Source organism: Dermochelys coriacea, chromosome 10 (genome assembly GCF_009764565.3).
Source record: "Dermochelys coriacea isolate rDerCor1 chromosome 10, rDerCor1.pri.v4, whole genome shotgun sequence".
Lineage (NCBI taxonomy): Eukaryota > Metazoa > Chordata > Testudines > Dermochelyidae > Dermochelys > Dermochelys coriacea.
The window spans coordinates 73,634,104-73,660,719 of record NC_050077.1 but is presented as its reverse complement, the minus strand read 5'-3'; the positions used below and the strand labels follow the sequence as shown (position 1 = coordinate 73,660,719).

Here is a 26,616-nt window from a genome sequence, read left to right as displayed (position 1 = left end):
TCTGGGGTCCCTTCCAACCCTGATATTCTATGATTCTATGATTCTGTGCACATCCAGATGAAGTGAGGGATTCAATGGGACTTTTAAGCCACACTAGCAAAGGGTAGCGTGCCATCTCCAGTTTTCCAAGCTGGCCAAAAATCACTGGCAATACCATTCATTTGAAAAAGCAGTAGATATTTTCTCTAGAACGGAGGCTGAGAGGCATGCAGTTTAGTCCAGCAGAGAAAGCGTTAATACATAGTAAGCATGACTCAATGTCAAGTTTCAGAGTAGCAGCCGTGTTAGTCTGTATTCGCAAAAAGAAAAGGAGTACTTGTGGCACCTTAGAGACTAACAAATTTATTAGAGCATAAGCTTTCGTGATCCGATGAAGTGAGCTGTAGCTCACGAAAGCTTATGCTCTAATAAATTTGTTAGTCTCTAAGGTGCCACAAGTACTCCTTTTCAATGTCAAGTGTGCACCAGGATGGCTTATTGACGAAGTCACCTGGTGACAGCAAGTGTACGGGCTCCCTTAATGGCTGTGACGGATAATCAGGGCAGGGAGGTATCCCTGTAGAACTTGCTAGGGGACACTGTCCCTTTAAACTTCACAAAGAGAACCACATTTTTACTCTCAGTAACTGACAATAATTATTCCACCAGTCACTGCAGCCTTTGTCTCTCCCTGCAGTGAGAGGCAGAAGGGCAGGGCAATTATTTTCCATTACGCTACACTGGCTAAGGTGAATAAGAAAACAGCCACGCTCATGACACAGCTTCCCCAGGGTGTGTTCTAGAGGGAAGCCTTACAAGGGAACTTTGCTCTGAGTATTTCAGGGGAAACAAAGGACACACCACAGAGGGACCTACGCAGAGGAAGTCTCCATGAGATTAAAGTTCCCATAGCCTGGAATCAGGCGAGTCTTTGAAAACTAAGTATCAATGTCATTCGAAATGCCAGTGCAACATACCAGAGAGAGGTGAATGGACTTGCCTACCCACACTTCTTTTACTATGCCCGTATAGCCAATGTGGACACTGATATACCACTATAAAGGCATAGCTTATTCACCTACAAGAAGGGAAACTATTATAACTCACTAAATAGATGATCTAGTGTCCACAGTAGGGGTTGAACCAATATAACTTGTTGGCACAAATCCCACCCCTAATGGACATAGTTATACTGCTACAAAAACAGTACACAGGCCACGCGGAACAGAAAGAGAGGGATGGGCTGGTGGGCAGAGCACAGCCCTGGCAGTGAGTAGTTCTTGAATTCTAAAGCTGGCACCAACTCCCTCTGTTTTAATTCTTTGCCTCAGCTTGCCCCCATCTGGAGCAAAGTGGGGTGGCTAATAATACGTGGAGCAGCAAGAAGGATTGCTTGAGAAACAAACAAACTAAATGACTGGCTTTCCCTGAAACATCTGTCACACTTCAGTAGCTACAGCCACCCCTGCTCCTTAGCTCTCACTCTTTAGACTGTGATGCTGAGGACTTATTGTCCTTGGAAACAGCCTGATTGTTTTTGACACCTGGCCAATTATATTCACACCCTTCACTTTGCATTTAATGAGCATTTTATGCATTCATGCTTTTATTGGGGTGCTTGAGACTTCCCAGTGTTTGAGGGTGAGAAAAGCAGGTTGTTCCCCACTCACCCAACCCCCTTCACATCTGAGCCATCTTCTTCTGGACAGGATGCATGGCCCCAGAGCCCAACACCAGAGCTGGGGGGAAGGGCATGTGTAAAAGCGGGCAAGCTGTTCTTCTCCTTAAAATAATCAAGGGGCATGTCTGAGCCAAGGAAAGACATGAGGGGAATAGAGCCAGCCCTGAGTCCCAGCCCCAGTTGGTTACTTGGTCCTTCCAGAGGACACATGACAGACTGTGCTTTCATTTCAATAGGCCAAGAAAGCTGAACAAAGAGAAAGGAGAGGATTGAGAGCAGAGGAGGGGGGCTGAAACATAACCTGGGATCTGAGCATTCTTGAATTTGGGGGGCTGAAATGCAGATCTGGATACAAATCCAGCTTCCTGCCATCTCTAATTTAGAGCAACTTTGAAGTGAGCTGTAGCTCACGAAAGCTTATGCTCAAATAAATTTGTTAGTCTCTAAGGTGCCACAAGTACTCCTTTTCTTTTTGTGAATACAGACTAACACGGCTGCTACTCTGAAACTTTGCTCTCAAAGATACATTAAGAACTGTTGGAAAACTTTGAAAAGATCTGTTTCTCTATGTTGACAGGTTTCAGAGTAGCAGCCGTGTTAGTCTGTATTCGCAAAAAGAAAAGGAGTACTTGTGGCACCTTAGAGACTAACAAATTTATTAGAGCATAAGCTTTCGTGAGCTACAGCTCACTTCATCGGATGCATTTGGTGGAGAAAACAGAGGGGAGATTGATATACACACACAGAGAACATGAAACAATGGGTTTATCATACACACTGTAAGGAGAGTGATCACTTAAGATAAGCCATCACCAGCGGGGGGAGGGGGAGAGGAGGAAAACCTTTCATGGTGACAAGCAAGGTAGGATATTTCCAGCAGTTAACAAGAATATCTGAAGAACAGTGGGGGGTGGGGAGTGGGTTGGGGTGGGGGTGAGAAATAACATGGGGAAATAGTTTTACTTTGTGTAATGACTCATCCATTCCCAGTCTCTATTCAAGCCTAAATTAATTGTATCCAGTTTGCAAATTAATTCCAATTCAGCAGTCTCTCGTTGGAGTCTGTTTTTGAAGCTTTTTTGTTGAAGGATAGCCACCCTCAGGTCTGTAATCGAGTGACCAGAGAGATTGAAGTGTTCTCCGACTGGTTTTTGAATGTTATAATTCTTGATGTCTGATTTGTGTACATTCATTCTTTTACGTAGAGACTGTCCAGTTTGAACAATGTACATGGCAGAGGGGCATTGCTGGCACATGATGGCATATATCACATTGGTAGATGCGCAGGTGAATGAGCCTCTGATAGTGTGGCTGATGTGATTAGGCCCTATGATGGTGTCCCCTGAATAGATATGTGGACAGAGTTGGGAAGGGGCTTTGTTGCAAGGATAGGTTCCTGGGTTGGTGGTTCTGTTGTGTGGTGTGTGGTTGCTGGTGAGTATTTGCTTCAGACTGGGGGGGCTGTCCGTAAGCAAGGACTGGTCTGTCTCCCAAGATCTGTGAGAGTGATGGGTCGTCCTTCAGGATAGGTTGTAGATCCTTGATGATGCGTTGGGGAGGTTTTAGTTGGGGGCTGAAGGTGATGGCTAGTGGCGTTCTGTTATTTTCTTTGTTGGGCCTGTCCTGTAGTAGGTGACTTCTGGGTACTCTTCTGGCTCTGTCAATCTGGTTCTTCACTTCAGCAGGTGGGTATTGTAGTTGTAGGAATGCATGATAGAGATCTTGTAGGTGTTTGTCTCTGTCTGAGGGTTTGGAGCAAATGCGGTTATATCGTAGAGCTTGGCTGTAGACAATGGATCGTGTGGTATGATCTGGCTGGACTTTACAAAAACTAGACAAGCCATTTACAACATACACTTTGCTTCTCTACAAAAGAAAAAGGACACTAAGCTATCTAAACTACTACATGCCACAAGGGGCACAACAGTGGTTCCCGTAACCCACCCGGCAATATTGTTAATCTATCCAACTATACTCTTAGCCCAGCGGAAGAATCTGTCCTATCTCGGGGCCTCTCCTTTTGCCCCTCCACCCCCACGAACATGATACGGTTCTGTGGTGACCTAGAATCCTATTTTTGAAGTCTCCGACTCAAGGAATATTTCCAACACACCTCTGACCAACATATTAACCCACAGAGACCTTCCTACCAACACTACAAAAAGAAGGATTCTGGGTGGACTCCTCCTGAAGGTCGAAACCGCAGACTGGACTTCTTCATGGAGTGCTTCCACCGACGTGCACAAGCTGAAATTGTGGAAAAGCAGCATCGCTTGCCCCATAACCTCAACCATGCAGAACACAATGCCATCCACAGCCTCAGAAACAACTCTGACATCATAATCAAAAAGGCTGACAAAGGAGGTGCTGTCGTCATCATGAATAGGTCGGAGTATGAACAAGAGGCTACTAGGCAGCTCTCCAACACCACTTTCTACAAGCCATTACCCTCTGATCCCACTGAGAGTTACCAAAAGAAACTACAGCATTTGCTCAAGAAACTCCCTGAAAAAGCACAAGAACAAATCCGCACAGACACACCCCTAGAAACCCGACCTGGGGTATTCTATCTGCTACCCAAGATCCATAAACCTGGAAATCCTGGATGCCCCATCATCTCAGGCATTGGCACCCTGACAGCAGGATTGTCTGGCTATGTAGACTCCCTCCTCAGGCCCTACGTTACCAGCACTCCCAGCTATCTTCGAGACACCACTGACCTCCTGAGGAAACTACAGTCCATTGGTGATCTTCCTAAAAACACCATCCTAGCCACTATGGATGTAGAAGCCCTCTACACCAACATTCCACACAAAGATGGACTACAAGCCGTCAGGAACAGTATCCCCGATAATGTCACGGCAAACCTCGTGGCTGAACTTTGTGACTTTGTCCTCACCCATAACTATTTCACATTTGGGGACAATGTATACCCAATGTATACCTCACCTTCAAATCAGCAGCACTGCGATGGGTATCCGCATGGCTCCACAGTATGCCAACATTTTTATGGCTGACTTAGAACAACGCTTCCTCAACTCTCGTCCCCTAATGCCCCTACTCTACTTGCGCTACATTGATGACATCTTCATCATCTGGACCCATGGAAAAGAAGCCTTTGATGAATTCCACCATGATTTCAACAATTTCCATCCCACCATCAACCTCAGCCGGGACCAGTCCACACAAGAGATCCACTTCCTATACACTACGGTGCTAATAAGCGATAGTCACATAAACACCACCCTATATCGGAAACCTACTGACCGCTATTCCTACCTACATGCCTCTAGCTTTCATCCAGATCATACCACACGATCCATTGTCTACAGCCAAGCTCTACGATATAACCGCATTTGCTCCAACCCCTCAGACAGAGACAAACACCTACAAGATCTCTATCATGAATTCCTACAACTACAATACCCACCTGCTGAAGTGAAGAAACAGATTGACAGAGCCAGAAGAGTACCCAGAAGTCACCTACTACAGGACAGGCCCAACAAAGAAAATAACAGAACGCCACTAGCCATCACCTTCAACCCCCAACTAAAACTTCTCCAACGCATCATCAAGGATCTACAACCTATCCTGAAGGACGACCCATCACTCTCACAGATCTTGGGAGACAGACCAGTCCTTGCTTACGGACAGCCCCCCCAGTCTGAAGCAAATACTCACCAGCAACCACACACCACACAACAGAACCACTAACCCAGGAACCTATCCTTGCAACAAAGCCCCTTCCCAACTCTGTCCACATATCTATTCAGGGGACACCATCATAGGACCTAATCATATCAGCCACACTATCAGAGGCTCGTTCACCTGAGCATCTACCAATGTGATATATGCCATCATGTGCCAGCAATGCCCCTCTGCCATGTACATTGTTCAAACTGGACAGTCTCTACGTAAAAGAATGAATGGACACAAATCAGATGTCAAGAATTATAACATTCAAAAACCAGGTTTCAGAGTAGCAGCCGTGTTAGTCTGTATTCACAAAAAGAAAAGGAGTACTTGTGGCACCTTAGAGACTAACAAATTTATTAGAGCATAAGCTTTCGTGAGCTACAGCTCACTTCATCCGATGAAGTGAGCTGTAGCTCACGAAAGCTTATGCTCTAATAAATTTGTTAGTCTCTAAGGTGCCACAAGTACTCCTATTCAAAAACCAGTTGGAGAACACTTTAATCTCTCTGGTCACTCAATTACAGACCTAAGAGTGGCTATCCTTCAACAAAAAAGCTTCAAAAACAGACTCCAACAAGAGACTGCTGAATTGGAATTAATTTGCAAACTGGATACAATTAATTTAGGCTTGAATAGAGACTGGGAATGGATGAGTCATTACACAAAGTAAAACTATTTCCCCATGTTATTTCTCACCCCCACCCCACTCCCCTCCCCACCCGCCACTGTTCCTCAGATATTCTTGTTAACTGCTGGAAATAGCCTACCTTGCTTGTCAAAGGTTTTCCTCCTCCCCCCCCCCACCCCGCTGCTGGTGATGGCTTATCTTAAGTGATCACGCTCCTTACAGTGTGTATGATAAACCCATTGTTTCATGTTCTCTGTGTGTGTATATCAATCTCCCCTCTGTTTTTTCCACCAAATGCATCCGATGAAGTGAGCTGTAGCTCACGAAAGCTTATGCTCTAATAAATTTGTTAGTCTCTAAGGTGCCACAAGTACTCCTTTTCTTTTCTCTATGTTGTCCCCCTTCTCTTTTGTGCATTATGAAGCTACTCTCTCCTGTTCATATGCATTTAAGGTATATCTACACTGCAATTAAACACCTGTGGCTGGCCCACGTCAGCTGACTCAGGCTTGTGGGGCTCAGGCTATGGGGCTGTTTAATTGCTGTGTAGACATTCAAGCTTAGGCTCTGGGACCCTCCCTCCTCAAGGGCGCCTCCTCCCAAGCCTGAATGTTTACACCAGTGGTTCTCAAACTTTTGTACTGGTGACCCCTTTCACACAGCAAGCCTCTGAGCATGATCCCCATTCTAAATTAAAAACACATTTTTAAATATTTAACCCTACTGTAAACGCTGGAGGCGAAGCGAGGTTTGGGGGTGGAGGCTAACACCTCACAACCCCCATGAAATAACCTCGTGACTCCCCAGAAGGGTCACGATTCCCAGATGAGAACTGGTCTACACCATAATTAAACAGCCCCATAGCCCAAACCCTGCAAGCCAGAGCCAGTTGACATGGGCCAGGCGTGGGTGTTTAATTGAAATGTAGAAATATCCATAGTGTCTCCAAAAGATGCTGGAATCACACAGCCCTGAATCCAAAAGCCAAGATTATATCCCCAGAACAGTTGCAGAAAAGACAGTAGCAACTTGGCTCCATTGCCCCACCAATGTCCCTTAACCCTAACAAGGAGGCACCCCCTGAGTAGATTATTATTCCTATTTATTGTATTGTGGTAGCATCTCGAGGCCCCAATCAGGGATCAGGACCTCTTTGCACAAGGCACTGTACAAACATATAACAAAGAGCCGGTTCCTGCCCTGTAGTGTTTACAGAATAAGGACAACTGTGCAGCTGAACCTCCAAGGGCCATTCAGTCCTTGGCCTCCTTGCAGAGGCCACCAACAAGTGGGCAGGCAGAGTGTCCGGTTAGGTGATGTGTTTAGTTGTATACGAACAACTGAACGGAGCCCAGCAAACACATTTCAGAGCGGCCACCACCTGATACAGTCACTGCCAACCTGGGTGGGATTTGAACTGGAGGTGTAAGGCTCCACCGTCCATTACAAAGCCCCTGATCTCTTCTTACGATCTATAAACCATTGTGTTCCAACAGGCTGGTTGTTATTCTGGACCTGGCTGCCTCTTTTGCACCTGGATTCATAGGCAACCCCTCCTTTGAGGGTCTGTCCTCCTCGCCACAGCCAGAAACTCACATGCTACAGACTGGGGATACGGATCCTTCAGTAACACGCGTCCAGTTTTCATCCAAATGTACATAACAATGAGGTCTCTGTGGGTGGGTGGGGAAATAGGGAATCCCTAATGAAAATGATGACTGATCAGTAAACTCTGTAAAATGGTTTTCTGCAGAGGTGCATGCAAGCGTGAAAGAGACAACTCCAAGGGGGTAGAAGCTGGGAGAGAGGGAAGAGGAGAGGTGGAGAAAGACAAGGGGAGAGGAAAAAGAGGAGTGGGATTAGAGCTGTCTGACTGATGGGAACGGGGCAGGGAAGTGAAGCCACCTTTTAAATACATTTCAACAGCTTTATTATTTCATAAGAGCTGCCAAACCAGACTAGAGCAATAGTCCACCTAGGTCAGTGTCCCTGTCTCTTGGTGATTCAAAGGAAAGTTATTGCCCTCTGTAACCCCTCCTGCCCTCAGCACCAGGAAATGCACCCAGAATAATGTAATAATAAAACCATGAAGAGGATTAATGAATTTATTTTATGGTGCCAGCTGTGTGCTAGGCACTCATTGTGCTGGGAAGGAGGAGGGGAAATCTTTCCCTGCTCTTAACAGGAGTGAGGGGACCCTTGTCGTTTTAACCTGGATGGTGTTAGCCCGGCTCTGATTCATAGAAACGTCAGATCTTTTGCCTCCATGCTGCCTGCAGCGGTGAGTTCCGCAGGTTAACAGAAATCCCGCGCTCTTTATAACGTGCCCCCTCCATCCCCACTCTGTGCCCCTATAGAATGCTTGGCCTTTTAATGCCAAGCGGCCCCTAGGAGTAGGTTCTTATGGGATGGAGTCATGCCCAGCGGCCACCTGGCAGGGTCCCCAGCCCCACCGCAGGTAGCTGCGAGGCGTGGCTCAGCCTGGGGCTGGAGTAGAAGAGGGAGGAGCCTTCGGAGCAAGACACAGACGGATCCGGGGAGCAGGGAGGGCCAAGCGCAGCAGAAGGGGGAGCTGGGGACAGGGGCTGGGGGCGGGCGGGGGGGCGCACAGGCAGTTAATCACAGAACCCCAGCCCCACCTCGTGGAAACCCCTGCACATTTCAGACTGGGCTCTCTCCACTCCCATCCCATCCCATCCGGACCGGTACCGGCTCCCCGCATCTCCACCCCGAGCAGTACGAGTTCCCAGTCCCCATCTGGACCGGTCCCTGCCACCGCTCTCCCCACCCGGCCCGGCATCTGCTCCTCCCATCACATCGGGACCTACCTGCTCCCCATCCCGCCGGGACCGGGACCGGGACAGGGACCGGTGCCGGCGTCCCTCATCCCTAGTCGGGCCGGTTCCTGCTCCCCGCACCCCCTGTTCGCCTCTCAGAGACCCTCGTTCCCCACTTGCTCAATGCTCGTCCCCGAGAGGAGAGAGCGAAACACGCCCCTTCCCACATCGCCAAAGGCGACAGACCCGGAGAGCCAGACAAAGAAACTCGCCTGAACCCCCCGCCCCTCCTTCCTCTCCGCTCCATCATCTCCTCTCCCCGGCACCCACCCCCAGCGCCCCTCTCCTCCCCCAGCACCCAGCACCCACCCCCACACCCACCCTGGCACCCCTCTCCTCCCCCAGCACCCAGCACCCACCCCCACACCCACCCTGGCACCCCTCTCCTCCCCCAGCATCCACCTCTCTCCTCCCCACAGCACCCACCACCCACCCCGGCACCCCTCTCCTCCCCCCCAGACCCAGCCCCAGCACCCACCCTGGCACCCCTCTCCTCCCCCAGGACCCACCCTGGCACCCCTCTCCTCCCCCCAGACCCTCCCCCAGCACCCACCCTGGCACCCCTCTCCTCCCCCACCACCCACCCTGGTACCCCTCTCCTCCCCCAGCACCCACCCCGGCACCCTGTCCCCTCCAGCACGGAGCACCCCCTTTCCGCCGGGCAGTCGGCCCCCCGCCAGCAGCCCAGCGCCCACCCGTGCCTCCCGAGCGCCCGTCCCGGAGCCCGCTCCCCGGCGGCGGGCGGCGGGGCAGGGCGCGGGGCTGCTTTACCCGGTCTCCTCCTCCTCGAGCTCCGAGATGTCCGCGAAGATGAGGAAGCCCACGAGCAGGGTGAGCAGCGCCAGCGCCCAGCTCCGGCACGGCAGCTGCATGGCTCCTGGCCGGGGCCGGGGGGCGGCTGGCTGGGGAGCCGCGCTGGGGTCCTGGGCGGAGCCCCCCGGCAGGGCCAGCAGCTCGGGGGCTCGCCCGAGAAACGCCCCCAGCCCCTGCCCGACTCGCCGGGTTCGCTCCTTCTTCGCCCTTCCCCGCAGCCCTGGGGTGGGCCGGGGCTGCTGGCAGAGCCCGGTCCCCTCTTTGCAAGGGAGCAGGAGAGCGCTTTTTCTACCCTCCCTGACACTGAGAGAGGGAGGGAGGGAAGGAGACAGAGACTGGGAAATGTATCCCCCTCCTCCCTCCGTCCCTCCCCCCTCAAAGTTTGTCTGACACACAGACCAGCACCTGGGGACAGCCGCTCCTGCCTGCACTCACCTCACACAGACAAAGAAGGGCAGGTGGGCAGAGGCAAATGCTTTGTAACATCCCCCCCTTCTCAAGTGTGGGGCAGATCCATTGCCAGCACTGGGCACACTCCTCTCATGACATCCGGGGTGCTATACCCTGGCATAGGCAGAACCTCTGGCCTCTCCTTACGGACCCATGTGAGATCTACCATGTGCAGAAGATGGACTTAGTATGGTTAAAACTTACCCCTGCCGGGGGGGGGGCGTGGTGAACCTTCATTTATTAATGTCTGCTAAGTGCTAGGAGATCCTCAGAAGAAAGGCACTATGTGTCATGGACCAGCACCCCATTGCACAGGGGTCCAAATTTTATAGACAAGCCCTCTAGATTTGTACTGGCAAAAATGCCCATGGAAGTATTTTGCACGTACAAAATGATGTGTGCACCAGCCTTCCTGTGTACACAATCTGCACACGTAAATATAGGTGCTGGAGGAATTTTTGCAGGTCAGTTGCTTATGCATGTATTGGAGGGAGTGCCAACTGGTGGCAGCTTTGTCCCTCTACGGACAAAATATACTATTAATAATGGCGATTATTATAATCACATTTTTTACAGTAGTGATTGTACCTTTCCCCCTCTTGTATAATGTATTAAATGGGGTCCTTTGGGATAAAAAGCACGATATAAAAATAAATAATATAAGATTAATTATTAACATTCCTTATTAGTATTAATATATAACATGAGGAAAATAAGTATTTGAAAATTGTGATGCTGCTTTTGTAATAATAAATTATTGTCCTGCTGTGACTCACTCTCACTAGAAGAAAAGGAGAACTTGTGGCACCTTAGAGACTAACAAATTTATTAGAGCATAAGCTTTCGTGAGCTACAGCTCACTTCATCCGATGTAGCTCATGAAAGCTTATGCTCTAATAAATGTGTTAGTCTCTAAGGTGCCACAAGTACTCCTTTTCTTTTTGCGAATACAGACTAACACGGCTGCTACTCTGAAACTCTCACTAGAGTTACATCAGGGATTAATTTGGCCCATTGTGTTTACCAGCAAAGGCACACAATAGCCTTACTTCCCAGAGACCTGTCACACTCCTAGCCCCAATAACTTGCTGCAAGTTACAACCAGAATCTTAGTTTCTATGCTGGAGAGAAATGGCTGCTGGGGTTAGAGCTGCAATTTCTTTCACAGGTAGGGTTGTGATGGTGTGTGTGTGTGTGACGGGGTGGGAGGAGGGAAAAAGGAGGAGAGGTTGGACCAGAGAATGATCCAGGAGGTTCTTGCCTTCCAGCCCTATCATCGATGAGGCTATGATTCCAGGATGGATCCTGCCATGGAGATAAAGGGCCAATAATGCAATGGGGTTAGCCAAGGCTAAGCTGGCCTGCTGTATCCAAACCCAGGCTTGTTGCAATTGATCTAAAGGTTGCTGGACAGAACAGTGAACTATCTGGTGTTATACATGCCACCAAACTGGAGAGGTATGCAATGGATTATAATGCAGCAGATAGGAGAGGCACAGATGGGATGGGAGGGGGAGGGAGGGAGAGAGACTAATTGCTTACATATTTAAAACAGCATCTTTAGCCTGAATAGGAGGACTATTAAGCAAAACAGGGCTATTAAATGGGCCACTCGGAGAACTGCCATTTTCTATTCTACACTCAATTTTGTACAGATATAGCTATGTCGAGTAGGGGTGTGATTTTTTATTATTAGAGATATTCTGGTACAAATCCAGATGTGGATGCAGTTATATGGGACTAAGATACACTGATAAAATACGTCTACCACTATAACTGCACCCACACTGAGTGCATGTGGAGAGTTGTACCAATATAACTACTATAGTTAAAGTGGCACAATTTTTTGTGGGTAGCCAGGGGAATATGGTGTGTTCTCCTAGTACTAGATGCCAATATGAAAGAGGGGCGGGGGTCTTTTGTACCTGATGCCCTTTCATAGCCTCCTGTGGGAGCTGGGTTTTTGAAATATAATATAATTGTAAATAGGGGAAACAAACCATCAAGCACTGTGCATTTATAGGTTAAAATACAGCATAGGCCAGTCCAGTACAATTACACTGTGTCTCTGTATATACTAGAGCATATCCAGTAGATTTAGAGTCTGTATACAGTATTCAGAATGGAGCATAGCCAGAGATTTGGGTTTTGTAAGATGTTGTGGTAGTGGAAATAGCTCCATAATTTCCCCTCTGCAGCAATCCAGAAAAAAAGGCTTGTTTTCCTTCCAATTTCCATTTCCTCAGCTTCTCTGCCCACTGCATCTTGAGGCTCCACAGGAAATGGGCAGTATGGCCAGTCTCACGAGCAGGCTGTAGCGCGTGTGGTGAAGAAGGGCTTTGAGAGGGAGGCTGGATAGTGTGACGGCTGGCATCTGGGATTCCGAGGAGGAAGAGGAGTGGTGCTCTCATCCTGTGACTCTTGGGAACACCACACAATCGGCACTTTTCCCTGCTATGTGAATCTAGTGGTACAGAAGCTGTGCTCCTCAGGGTCCCTGCCTGCTCCACCCCAGATGGTGCTTCAGTCCCTTCAGTCTGGTCCTTCTGTTTAGAGTGTGCCAGCCACATTGGCTAAATATCAGAACAGCCTCAGAGCGGTCTGAGCAGGAGGGCAGGACTCTATGCTCTGCCTATGGCAGGAGTCATACTCCATAGGCTGTTTGTCTGTCCGGGTGAGGACTTTATTAGGAAATGGGGCTTGTTGGCTGGAGAGTCATCCCTTCTGCTAAGGAGAGACTTGTGTAAATAGATGCCTGCTCTGGGTCTTGATCCACTTGCCATTAAGTCTGTCTATGGGAGCCCTGCTATTGACTGCAATGGAAACAAGATCAGGCCCTGAAGGAGGCACACCATGAGTTGAGTTTGATGTCCTATACCAGAGAGCTCCATAGTTAGGTGCTTTCACAGAGAACTCTGCAGAATCTTGCTCTTGGTGCCATCATCTGCCTCATGCCTATTGATGGAGTGTTCTTGGAACCCTGCAGAGGGAAAGACCTTCTATAGGTGATCAGGCATTGGCTATGAGGACCAGAACCTTGAATTGGATCCAGTATTGGAGGGGGAGCCAATGTCCTGGGTGAAGGATGGTGTCTGGCTCCCTGGATTCCCATGGGTTAAGGAATCAGGCAATTTACTGACTTGTTTTGTAACTGATTAACATAGTCACATAATGTTACATAACTCCATGCAGCTCTGTGACATAAATCTGGGGAACTTACTGCATCACTTTCCATCTAAGTGTCTAGTACAGCAGCCTTGAATATAGGCACAAAATCAGTATAACAGATACAGACCATAGTACAATATATTTCAGCTTGCACACAGTCCTTCTAGAGGAGTCTGAGACTCTCCCATAAAGGATGGTGCAAGATTTGGGTTTAACACACCCTGTTTTGATAATATGCTATTTATCCCAAAGTGCATCACAAACAATGGGCCTGATTCTGCAGCTCTTAGTCACACTGCTGGCATTGCTCCTACTTATATAGCCCAAAATGCCGTTAGCCTTCTTGGCAACAAGGGCACACTGTTGACTCATATCCAGCTTCTTGTCCACTCTAGCCCCTACATCCTTTTCTGCAAAACTGCTGCCTAGCCGCTCGGTTCCTAGTCTGTAGCGGTGCATGGGATTCTTCCGTCCTAAGTGCAGGACTCTGCACTTGTCCTTGTTGAACCTCATCAGATTTTTTTTGGCCCAATCCTCTAATTTGTCTAGGTTCCTTTGTATCTTATCCCTACCCTCCAGCTTATCTACCACTCCTCCCAGGTTAGTGTCATTTGCAAACTTGCTGAGGGTGCAATCCACAACTTGAGGAGGTGGATTTAGAATGCAGATATTAAACAACAACTTGAGGAGAGATGGTGGATTTAGAATGTAGATATGAAAGACACAGATATGTAGAGAGAGCGCAGAAGTTTTACATATTTAAAACCAAGTCTTTAACTTGAGCAGGAGGCACCATTAAGCCAAGCAGTGGCATCCTGAACTGGCAGGGGAGGGACAGACAAAATGATCTAATAGTATCTTCTGCGATATGATGAATGATAAGTCCTTGTGCAGTGAGACTTTTCTCCTTCAAATTTGCAAAGCTGTAAAATTTACATAACCTTTATCATAGCTGTCAGTCCCAAGTGAACAAAGTTTACAGTCCATTTTATACAGCTAAACAGTGTGGTGACACGACAAACAGGCATGACAAATGGAAGCCTATATTAACCAGGGCCACAACCTTTCATAGCCTCATTATCAACACTATAACCTGCCTACAGGCGCTTCCTCCAGTGAAAGCCTCAGGCCTCCTGAAAAAGTGAAACATCTCCCACAGGCCAGGAAGTGTCTGTTCTTCCTCAGCAAGTTCATTATCAGGAAGCAGCAATGCAGATTTGGCAAAGTTCAGTGTCCCCAATCTTCTCCTGAAGGCTCTTGTCATACATAGCAGAGCCCACTTCTGCATAAACCCCACTCTTGCAGAATTGCAGCCATGTTAGACTGCATCCGCAAAAAGAAAAGGAGTACTTGTGGCACCTTAGAGACTAACAAATTTATTTGAGCATAAGCTTTCGTGAGCTACAGCTCACTTCATCGATGCAGAAAGAATCCATTGCATTTTTGGTTGGTGAATGGATCTACACCTAATCATGTCTAAGCAGCCCTCCAGTGAGCAGAACAAGGCACTGCGAACCAGGACACCTCGGTTCTTTTCCCGGATCTGTTTGACTTTGGACAAAGTCACTCAAACTGTGCCTCAGTTTAACTATATGCAAAACAACACTTACCTACCTCACAGAGATACTGTGGTGCTTGCAAAGTGCTTTGAGATCATTGGATGACTTGGCTCATGGGTCTAGAAGTGTGTTCTTCACTTAAGAGGCAAGACATATCGAGCCAGATTCTCAGTTGGGGTAATCTGATGTAGGTTAAAATCAATGGAATAGGGCTGATTTATTCCAGTTTAGGATCTGGTCCTCTAAATTCCATTTTTGGATGAACCATCCAAGAGAGAAATGTTTATACCTGGTTCACTGGGCTGGAGCAAATGATCCTCACGGTCTTGGGATGGAGAGTGTAAAGTATCAATGTACTCCTCTTCCCAATGTTTATTGTCCTCAGGAGTCGAGCTCTGCCATATTCTCTATACCTAGAGCTGTGCAACTGCAGCGAAGATCCTCATTGGCACAAAATAAATGGAGAGCACAAAATTAAATTGTATTAATTTCAAGCTCTATTAGGATTTTCTGGAAGTAAAAATCAATAGCAAAGGACAGAATCAGTAGGGAATGTGACATGATTTTCCCAGCTTCTGAGAGGGAATTGTAAACAATGAAGAGACAACAAAATACACAACTATAAAAATGTACCAATTTCTCTGATGGGGAAAAAGAGAAAACAAAAAGCCTGCATAAACAGCCACTTGACTGTTGTTTGGCATGAATGTCCAAAACAGATAATTGTCCATTATTCTCCTTTGTTTTTTCTTTCCCATAGGAAATTACAAAATGGGGTGATCCATCCCAACATTTCATTGTGTACAACTCACTATTGTCAGACTGAAATGTTTGATATAAAACAAGAATAATCTTTCTTTTTATTATTTTTTTTCTGGCCAGATAAACTGTTTTAGATGAATAAAAACACTATGTTGCAATGATATTGACAATTTGCATGTGAAAAGCTTTCCACCTGGTAACAGAAACAATTTTTTCAGTTGTGCCACCATTAGTCACAAGAGATAAGGTCCTTCCTCCTCCCCCTCAATTAGACATGCACAAAAAATTGAAAAGGTAGAAAACATGTGACAATTATACCTCCTGTTATCTGAGACTTTTGCTAATGTAGTGATATTTCCAAATGCATCTGCACAGCTGGCACTGTACCCAATCCATTATAGCCTGGCAGTTTGTGCATCTCTAACAGGGTACCTCCAATTTGGGAAGGTGGAACATATCTCAGTACTGTCAGATGTCAAATTTTTAAATGCAGCGTTAATGGCATTTGGCTGAAATCCCCAGATTTGCATTGCCTCTCTTTATTGCTGTAAAGCTTTGGTGGATTATCAAACCACGAGATGGCAGTGTGTGTGTGTAGCGGGTGGGGAGCATTCTCTCAGGGGGGCCATGAACTTGGGAATGTTTTGATCATGCTTGATGAGCACAGGGTCACAGAGGTGCCCAAGGCAGTGAGAAAGAGAAGGAAACAAGCGGGAGGAGGCTTTAACTTTAAAGAATGTTGGTTCTTGCTGCGTTTTCATCGACCCTTGTAAACCTCCACAGCCAAAGGGAGCAAATCCACTAAGTTCAAACCCAGTGTCAGCTCCACAGGCTCATGGAAGCAGTCAAAGAGTTCCATAGAAATTTGCACTTGCAAATTTTCCTTACATAGAGCCAAACAAACAAACAAACAAAGGAGTCTTTCATAGATCATAAAAAGAAAAGGAGTACTTGTGGCACCTTAGAGACTAACAAATTTATTAGAGCATAAGCTTTCGTGAGCTACAGCTCACTTCATCGGATGCATTTGGTGGAAAAAACAGAGGAGAGATTTATATACACACACACAGAGAACATGAAACAATGGGTTTATCATACACACTGTAAGGAGCGTGATCACTTAAGATAAGCCATCACCAACAGCAGGGGGAATTTGTTATTAATGAATTTGTCATTAATGAATTTGTTAGTCTCTAAGGTGCCACAAGTACTCCTTTTCTTTTTGCGAATACAGACTAACAAGGCTGCTACTCTGAAACCTGTGATTATGCAAGGCACTGAATTTAGCCGTATAGAGTGGAAATCTGTCAACTTCATGAAAAAACTCGCACAGATACAGACAGACATCATCTTCCTCTCCAAATGCAAACAGATGGACATCATACCGAAAGGACTGAAGGTAAAAAATCCATTACAATCTACATACCACACAGACTATGCTGACAGCTTGTGCCACACACTCTCAAGGAAACTGCAGAACCACCTGATCAACATCCTCTACAGCAAACAGGGAAAGATTAAGAATGAGCTCTCAAAACTGGATACTCTCATAAAGAACCAACCTTCCACACAAACTTCCTCGTGGCTGGACTTTACAAAAACTAGACAAGCCATTTACAAAACACACTTTGATTCTCTACAAAAGAAAAAGGACACTAAGCTATCTAAACTACTATATGCCACAAGGGGCCACAACAATGGTTCCCGTAACCCACCCAGCAATATTGTTAATCTATCCAACTATACTCTTAGCCCAGCAGAAGAATCTGTCCTATCTCGGGGCCTCTCCTTTTGCCCCTCCACCCCCACAAACATGATACAGTTCTGTGGTGACCTAGAAGCCTATTTTCGACGTCTCAGACTCAAGGAATATTTCCAACACACCTCTGACCAACATATTAACCCACAGAGACCTTCCTGCCAACACTACAAAAAGAAGGATTCTGGGTGGACTCCTCCTGAAGGTCGAAACAGCAGCCTGGATTTCTACATAGACTGCTTCCGCCGACGTGCACAAGCTGAAATTGTGGAAAAGCAGCATCGCTTACCCCATAACCTCAGCCATGCAGAACACAGTGCCATCCACAGCCTCAGAAACAACTCTGACATCATAATCAAAAAGGCTGACAAAGGAGGTGCTGTCGTCATCATGAATAGGTCGGAGTATGAACAAGAGGCTACTAGGCAGCTCTCCAACACCACTTTCTACAAGCCATTACCCTCTGATCCCACTGAGAGTTACCAAAAGAAACTACAGCATTTGCTCAAGAAACTCCCTGAAAAAGCACAAGAACAAATCCGCACAGACACACCCCTGGAGCCCCGACCTGGGGTATTCTATCTGCTACCCAAGATCCATAAACCTGGAAATCCTGGACGCCCCATCATCTCAGGCATTGGCACCCTGACAGCAGGATTGTCTGGCTATGTAGACTCCCTCCTCAGGCCCTTCGTTACCAGCACTCCCAGCTATTTTCGAGACACCACCGATTTCCTGAGGAAACTACAGTCCATTGGTGATCTTCCTAAAAACACCATCCTAGCCACTATGGATGTAGAAGCCTCTACACCAACATTCCACACAAAGATGGACTACAAAGATGGATACCAGGAACAGTATCCCCGATACTGTCACGGCTAACCTGGTGGCAGAACTTTGTGACTTTGTCCTGACCCATAACTATTTCACATTTGGTGACAATGTATACCTTCAAATCAGCGGCACTGCGATGGGTACCCGCATGGCCCCACAGGATGCCAACATTTTTATGGCTGAGTTAGAACAACGCTTCCTCAGCTCTCGTCCCCTAATGCCCCTACTCTACTTGTGCTACATTGATGACATCTTCATCATCTGGACCCATGGAAAAGAAGCCTTTGATGAATTCCACCATGATTTCAACAATTTCCATCCCATCATCAACCTCAGCCTAGACCAGTCCACACAAGAGATCCACTTCCTGGACACTACGGTGCTAATAAGCGATGGTCACATAAACACCACCCTATATCGGAAACCTACTGACCGCTATTCCTACCTACATGCCTCTAGCTTTCATCCAGATCATACCACTCGATCCATGGTCTACAGCCAAGCGCTACGATATAACCGCATTTGCTCCAACCCCTCAGACAGAGACAAACACCTACAAGATCTCTATCATGCATTCCTACAACTACAATACCCACCTGCTGAAGTGAAGAAACAGATTGACAGAGCCAGAAGAGTACCCAGAAGTCACCTACTACAGGACAGGCCCAACAAAGAAAACAACAGAACGCCACTAGCCATCACCTTCAGCCCCCAACTAAAACCTCTCCAACGCATCATCAAGGATCTACAACCTATCCTGAAGGACGAGCCATCACTCTCTCAGATCTTGGGAGACAGACCAGTCCTTGCTTACAGACAGCCCCCCAATCTGAAGCAATACTCACCAGCAACCACACACCACACAACAGAACCACTAACCCAGGAACCTATCCTTGCAACAAAGCCCGTTGCCAACTCTGTCCACATATCTATTCAGGGGATACCATCATAGGGCCTAATCACATCAGCCACACTATCAGAGGCTCGTTCACCTGCGCATCTACCAATGTGATATATGCCATCATGTGCCAGCAATGCCCCCTCTGCCATGTACATTGGCCAAACTGGACAGTCTCTACGTAAAAGAATGAATGGACACAAATCAGACGTCAAGAATTATAACATTCAAAAACCAGGTGGAGAACACTTCAATCTCTCTGGTCACTCGATCACAGACCTAAGAGTGGCTATACTTCAACAAAAAAGCTTCAAAAACAGACTCCAACGAGAGACTGCTGAGTTGGAATTAATTTGCAAACTGGATACAATTAACTTAGGCTTGAATAGAGACTGGGAATGGATGAGTCATTACACAAAGTAAAACTATTTCCCCATGGTATTTCTCCCTCCCACCCCACCCCCCACTGTTCCTCTGATATTCTTGTTAACTGCTGGAATTAGCCTACCTGCTTGTCACCATGAAAGGTTTTCCTCCTTTCCCCCCCCTGCTGTTGGTGATGGCTTATCTTAAGTGATCACTCTCCTTACAGTGTGCATGATAAACCCATTGTTTCATGTTCTCTGTGTGTGTGTGTATATAAATCTCTCCTCTGTTTTTTCCACCAAATGCATCCGATGAAGTGAGCTGTAGCTCACGAAAGCTTATGCTCTAATAAATTTGTTAGTCTCTAAGGTGCCACAAGTACTCCTTTTCTTTTTGCGAATACAGACTAACACGGCTGCTACTCTGAAACCTTTCATAGATCATGTTGCTGTAGAAAAAGCACAGGAGTTACCTGTTCTATTCCCTGCTTACCCTGAGCCTACACACTTCAGCCTTATTCTTGTCTATGGCTTTGTCTATACTACCAAGTTTTGTGGCCAAAAACTGCCTTTTGGTGACGAAACAGTGAGAGCGTACACACTGCAATGAGACTTTTGTCGGGAAAAACGCCTGGTGTCGGCGACAAAAAACTCCCCCCCCTCCCCAATGAGAGACTCTTTTCTTTTCCCCTCCCTTTATTGTTGACAAAGAGCCAGTGTAGACACTGCTGTTTGTTTTGTCGACAGAACTGGCTTCCACCAGTATCCCACAATGCCTGCCCTGATTGCTCTGCTCAGTGTTTTGATCTCTGCAGGCATGCGCCCCTCCCCTTTCAAAGCTGCGGGAAATATCTGACAGCTGAAGGTGCTGCTCCGTTTGGGGAACAAAGAGAAAATCATTGGAATGCCCGTGTTTTGCCCTGCACTAGGAAGGCAGCGGCAGGCAGATTGCTGTCGCAGGGAGAGCGGGTGGAGAGACTACTGAACTGCTTTGACATTCCTCAGCACGGAGAGCTTCCAGAGCTCCTCATGATGCTGCTGCGGAGGCTGTGGGAGAACTGGGAGGGAATCCTCCCAAGATGCGCAGTGATCAGCTCCACCTTCCCACAGCACTGCACTGCGGGGTACAAACCCACAATGCATTGCTCACCCTGTTGATGATGGTTTCCACAATGTGGACATGATCTGTCGACAGAGGGAGCAAGTGTGAACACCCTTTGGCAATTTTTGTTTGGTTGACTTTTGGGCGTCGACATTAAGTTTTGTTGACAAAACTTGGTAGGGTAGTCAAAGCCTGTGTTACAACTGGAGGTGTGACTATGGCTCGCGCAGGCATGGAGTTGTACACATTCAGTGGGCCAGCCTGCTGATTTAGAAGTAAAACTCATTCATAAGAGCAATAACATATTGGTAACTTGCACTATAATGAAATTGGGCTAAACAAGACCATATTTTCAATTAATCGGACTGGAGAGTGTGTGTGTGTGTGTGTGTGTAACACTTATATTTTCTATAGTCAACCTGCAGTGATTCAAATTTAATAGCACTTTGCACAATATAAGCCCCAACAGGTTATTATTTCTCCTTTACACTGATAGCTTTAAAGTGACTAGTTAACATAGAAGGGCTTCAGATACAAAATTCAGACCTGGATTTTGTCCTCAGCCCAGTTCAGAGCTGTTAGGATGTGATATTCCTCTTTGGCCTGATATTGTAATAAACCCTAATCATGATGTTTATAGCTGAGTTTCAAAACCCCTACAGTTCAGGGGTATTTTTGGATTTGAAGTTCTGATTCTGGTCTTTCTCTACTAGAAAGATTCCAGTAGTTCATCTTGTCCTGAACTTGGCAGAAACTCAATCACTCTTTATGGCTGTGTTGAAAAGCAGGTGAGAAAACTTGACCTATAAGGAAAGATTAAAAAAAAACTGGCCATGTTTAGTCTTGAGAAGGACTAAGTGGGAGACCTGAGAACAGTCACTTTTGGCCAGATTTTCAAAAGAGTTCAGTATGTTGGATGCATGTAAGTCACAATGGGAGCAGTTGGGACTGGGTACTTTTGAAAATCCTGCTGTCATTCAGGTGCCTAAATGGGAGCTGAGATCATTTTGAATATCTGGCTCTGCCATGGTACTGAGCCCCTGAAAACCCACTCCTCTGAACACCTGGTCTGTAGGTTTAGATGTCTACATTACCAGGGAAACAAACTTAAATTCAGGTAACATCTAAATCTGATTGTACTATGGTATTAGATCACTAGGGTTCTTTGTGGTCAGGAGTATGAATGATCAATCTTCTGTTGGATTAAGCCTAGTATACAGAGATACCATCAGAAGGGAGCAATCAAAAGTAGCATTCATGGCAGGTTTAAATGATCTGTACAAATACAGAGGGGAGGGTGTGAGAGGGAGAAAGAGGGAGACTTCCTGACCTAGTGATTTATTTATGAAATTCCTAGACCAGAGAAATGGCAGAAAGATCTTGAGGCTGCAGAGTAAGGTAAACAATGTGCCATAATATATTTAGCAAACAATAACACAAGCTGCAGAATACTCTATGGAGGGTGGAGATATATATCTCCTGCTTGGGAGGTTCATGACTAAAGCCAGGGAACAGAGAATTTTAGTGTGGGGAAGCAGAAAGATTTCCCTTCCTTCTTTCTATGAATAAATCACAACTGTGAGTCTGCTAAGAAATCCAGATCTTTGTTACCTACTTCCTAAAAAGCTCTGGCATCTCCCCTCCTGATGCACACATCATCTCATGCCCTTTTGGTGTTCTGTCCAACCCACTTGTGGGCCTCCCTGTGGAATTTTGGACACTGATGCTCATCGACTTTATAGACATCTCTAAACTATCTGGGGAAAAGACTCTATTAGGCACAAGAGCCCTGGCAGAGGCATCTCACAATGAATTGCAGTCTCTGGAGCATGGTCTGGGGCCCAGTGAAGGAAGAATTACAGAGGATGAGTTGAAGACACAGTACAAGAAAGGCAAAAATCAATGTTTAATGTCATCAGTGGCAGATAAGACTTCTTTAGCCTGGAAATTTCTATTGAAGCTGGATGGAGAAGCAGACTGTACTAACTGCACAGATATATTCACCAAGAAGTTAAGGGACCAATCCTGTGAGGGGCTAAACTCCCATTTCTCCTATAGGAGGGCATGTTATACTGGAGATATTGTACTGTTGTTGCTCTGGTGTACCTAGCCACCAGTGTAAACACATTATACCAGAATTGCTCACCCTAGTTTCAAACTAGAGTAAGCCACACCAATGCCAGCCCTATATTACACCAGAGCTGCAGCTCCACATCTGTATTTGGGGCTTGCACTGGTGTAGCGCCGTTCAGGCTTCCCGGACAGCTCTCAGCACTGACAGGTTTATTTGCATTCTGGCCTCCCAAAGAGTCTAGTTATCTGTGTTCATCCAGGGGGGTACTCCAACCTCATAGTGATGCATCTGTGATTAAGGGTCTCTCAGGTGTGGAAGAAGGAAGTGAACTCCCACACAAACTTTCCTTGTTTGCCCACCAAGTTAGGGGATCCTTCACATTGGAGGAAATCATTACTAATTTGTCTATGCTGTCTTTTCTTGGTGCATAAACTGTTCAAAGCCAAGCTAGCGGATATGGGAGAGAAGCCTTGCGAAAGGTGTTGCATAGGCGCATGATGCCGTGTGCCCTAAAAGGATAAGGAAGGAATTAACTGATGTCTTTAGATTCTTCCTGACTTGATTGATTAGATTGTTCATCTATTGGAATCTGCCTACGGGAAGACAAGTTTTTGCTCTGATAGAATCCAGAGTCACTCATATGGATTGTATAATTTGTGTTGGAGTCAGGACAGACTTTTCTGTATTCACACAGATGCCAAGTGTTGCCAGAAGATTGAGCAGCGGTTTCGTTGGGGTCAGAACTTCCAGCCAGGACCTGCCCATCAAAACCCAATAATCTAGGTATGTAAAGACTGTCAAGCCATTGTGATGAACATGTGCTGCGAACTACTGAGAATATTTTTGCAAACACACTGGGTACAGTTACTAGTCTGAAGGGAAGTACCCTGTATTGGTAGTTGCTGGGACTTATGACAACCTGAAGAACCTCCAGTGGGAGGGATGAATGTCTATGTCAAAATAGGCATCCTTCATGTCGAGAGTTATGAATCAAGTGTCTCTGTCTAGGGATGGGATTATTAATGCCAGGGTGACCATCCAAATCCTCAATTTGCAGATAAAGACATTGAGTTGCTGAAGATTCAGGATGGGTCTCCATCTTCCCTTTTTTCTTGGTGATCAGGAAGTATTTGGAATGAAAACCCTTTCCTTGATGTTGATATGGCACCAGATCTACGGCTCTGCATCAGAAAAGGGAATCCACCTCTTGGATGAGTATCATGAGAGCAGTCCCTAAAGAGGGAAGAGAGAGGAATTTGTCATGGTGCTAGGAGGAGCACTTCTCAACATCTCTGCCCGAAGAACAGGTTTGGCCTGCCTTGGATTAGACTGAGGCCTCATTGCACAATCCATGAGATGTTTCCTAAGCCTGAACTCCTGTGATTGCTGGGTGAGGCTGGGAAAAGAGCAGCAAATGGTACACTCCATGAAAAATGGGCTTCTCCCAAGCAATAAAGGCACTGTTCGTGGTCATTGATGCCTGGAAAGGAGTAGGGGCATAATCTCTGTCCTGTATTGGGAAGGAAGAGGAAAGGAAGGGAAATTCTCACATTCTAATTAGAAATTAATTCTAGGAAAACTAGAGCTAAATCTAACTAATAATAACTCTATTTACAATATTTGCAGGTTTGAAGACAGGATCAGCTTGGGATGCTGGAGGGTTCTGATTCAGACCATGCGGCAGTATAGGATGAATGGGAGAGGGGGGCTGTTCACATCATCCCTTTAGGCCCTTGGTTTGGAGCATGAGGAGGAGGAGAAGAACACAGGCCCGACCAATGGACATTGCAAACAAGAATCCTATGGTCTCAGATGCAAGGAGCTCATGCATACTCCACAGTGTTACACACACAAAAATCAGCACTTGAAGAAGAACTAGGGAATCTACCCATTACAATTACTTTGACTTCAACTATAAACAGTACATCCTTATCTAAGGGCCTGACCCTGCTTTCCCTGTGCACCCAAAACTCCCACTGAAGTCAACTATGGCATTTTTAAAATAAAAACTCCTTTAGTTTTTAGAATTTCAGGACATGGGAACCCATATAATACCAAGCTAACAAAAAAGCTTGGATGAAACAAACCACTAGATCGCACGTAGACCTTCTCACCAGATTTCCAGTCCAGTTTTGCAAACTCGATGTCCCAAAAACTTGACAAGTACTCAGAAAAATCAATGTAAAGGTCTTGACCTCAGCAGGTTTACACTGGAGCTGGATTTGATGCCTGGACTTGGCATTCAATCAAACTCTTGAACCTTCTGAGGTTCACGCATTCCTAGTGGAAAAAAATCCTTCCATTTATTCATGGAAATATAGTGATCAATCAACTTTTATCGTTCCAGCTTTCATTATAGCAGCTTAGAACAACAGAATAAAAGCACATAATGAAAACATTGTAAAGATGTAATAAAAACACACAATACTTGACTGTGCAAGCATTGCTGTTTTAGCACATCTTGGGGACCTGCACAGGAGAGGGTCCAGTCTTCTGGTGCTCCATAACACTACATCACACTCTTTCCACTCTGGGAATTGTGCGATTTAAACCACAGGAGTTATGGGAGACTTTCAAAATGTTTAGATGCAGCAAATACCTGAAAGGTCTCTGGATGGGTTTTGTCATCTTGGCATGGAAAGTTAGGTGGGAAAATCACTTGAGAACAGCCTCTCTTGTTGTACCATGGAACTTCCTGGAAATAGCAAGGAGAGAAAAGATAGGTTCAGTTTGGGATTTGGAAGAAAGTTAAGGGAGGTGTGGGTGATCATGATGTTCTTTGATCTGTCCAGACCCATCTCTAATTCAAACTTTTTGGACCAGATTCAGTCTAGATATGAATAGACTCAACTCCCAAAGTACCTGCCAAAGGCTGGATTTGGCTTTTTGTGGATGCCTTGTATCACAAAGGTGCCACCTGGTTTGCTTTCAAGAGATTATTTCATCTAATCTAATCTAATCATAGAATATCAGGGTTGGAAGAGACCTCAGGAGGTCATCTAGTCCAACCCCCTGCTCAAAGCAGGACCAACCCCAACACCAGTTCATGAAGCACTATGGTATATGAGCACCTAACTATCCCTTCTCCGGCTCTCATTATTATAATATTCTGGCTCCAGAATTAATCCTTTCCTGCATACATTTTCAGTTTGAAAAAAAAAAGTGGGAAATATCTCCCAGGATGGGAAGATCTAATTAGTTTCACCCACCCCCTTTTGGTGTGTTCATGCTCATGTCTCTTTTCACAGTGATAAATCAATCTAGGCAGTGATTTTACTGTCAGTTCCAAGAGGCCCAGAGAGTTTGTCTTTTATTTTAATAATTAACAATTAATGTTTTCACCTTCAAAATGTTTCATAAACATTAAAGAGTCACTATGAATTTAACGAAAAGAAAAGGAGTACTTGTGGCACCTTAGAGACTAACAAATTTATTAGAGCATAAGCTTTCGTGAGCTACAGCTCACTTCATCGGATGCTTCATCGGATGCTGTAGCTCACGAAAGCTTATGCTCTAATACATTTGTTAGTCTCTAAGGTGCCACAAGTACTCCTTTTCTTTTTGTGAATACAGACTAACACGGCTGCTACTCTGAAACCTGTCATTATGAATTTAACAGTCATTCTCTGATTTGAATATTTTTTTACCTGTTATTACAAGTAACACCTCAGATGACTGGACTATAAGAGGTTAAAGAAAATATTATTCTTGATTTTGTTTGCTTTTGACAACAGTTTGAGCATAAATATTTCCACTGCTTCTGTGGAACAGTCAATCACCTCCCCCTGCCCCTTGTTTGTGTGGATCTTTTTAATGGAAAAAGCAGAAAGAGAGAAATTTAAAACAAGTTGAAGTCATTGGAGTTGCCCCATTTACCCCAGCTCTGAATTTGGCCCAATGGAATTTTATTGTTTCTTTATCTACTGGAAAGAATGTTTAAAAGTTTAATTGGCATATAACGAGATAACTATAACAAGTTAATTAGTTCTCAATTATGTTGCATTTGCCATA

The 26,616-nt window shown here is 45.9% G+C and overlaps 1 protein-coding gene and 2 long non-coding RNA genes across 4 annotated transcripts in view; 1 reads left to right on the top strand and 2 right to left on the bottom strand.

Annotated features, from left to right (window-relative positions):
- Nucleotides 1–9,940, bottom strand: part of ST8SIA2 (ST8 alpha-N-acetyl-neuraminide alpha-2,8-sialyltransferase 2) — a 54,877-nt gene extending 44,937 nt beyond the window's left edge. Inside the window, exon 1 of the mRNA XM_038419442.2 lies at nt 9,593–9,940. Within this exon, the coding sequence (XP_038275370.1) occupies nt 9,593–9,693 (101 nt within the window). The 5' untranslated portion in view covers nt 9,694–9,940. The remainder of the gene's footprint in view (nt 1–9,592) is intronic.
- On the top strand, nt 9,525–26,010 carry LOC122456116. 2 transcript variants are annotated; one of them, XR_006274795.1, is made up of 3 exons: nt 9,525–9,652; nt 23,300–23,388; nt 24,232–26,010. It is a non-coding gene; the product is annotated as an uncharacterized LOC122456116 (long non-coding RNA). The 2 variants fall into 2 exon arrangements; XR_006274796.1 differs by having other exon boundaries at nt 23,729–26,010.
- LOC122456117 lies at nt 14,873–25,276 on the bottom strand. The gene is made up of 3 exons (XR_006274797.1): nt 25,205–25,276; nt 15,101–15,252; nt 14,873–14,993 (listed from the first exon to the last, which is right to left on the bottom strand). It is a non-coding gene; the product is annotated as an uncharacterized LOC122456117 (long non-coding RNA).
- Nucleotides 26,011–26,616: the final 606 nt, after the last annotated feature.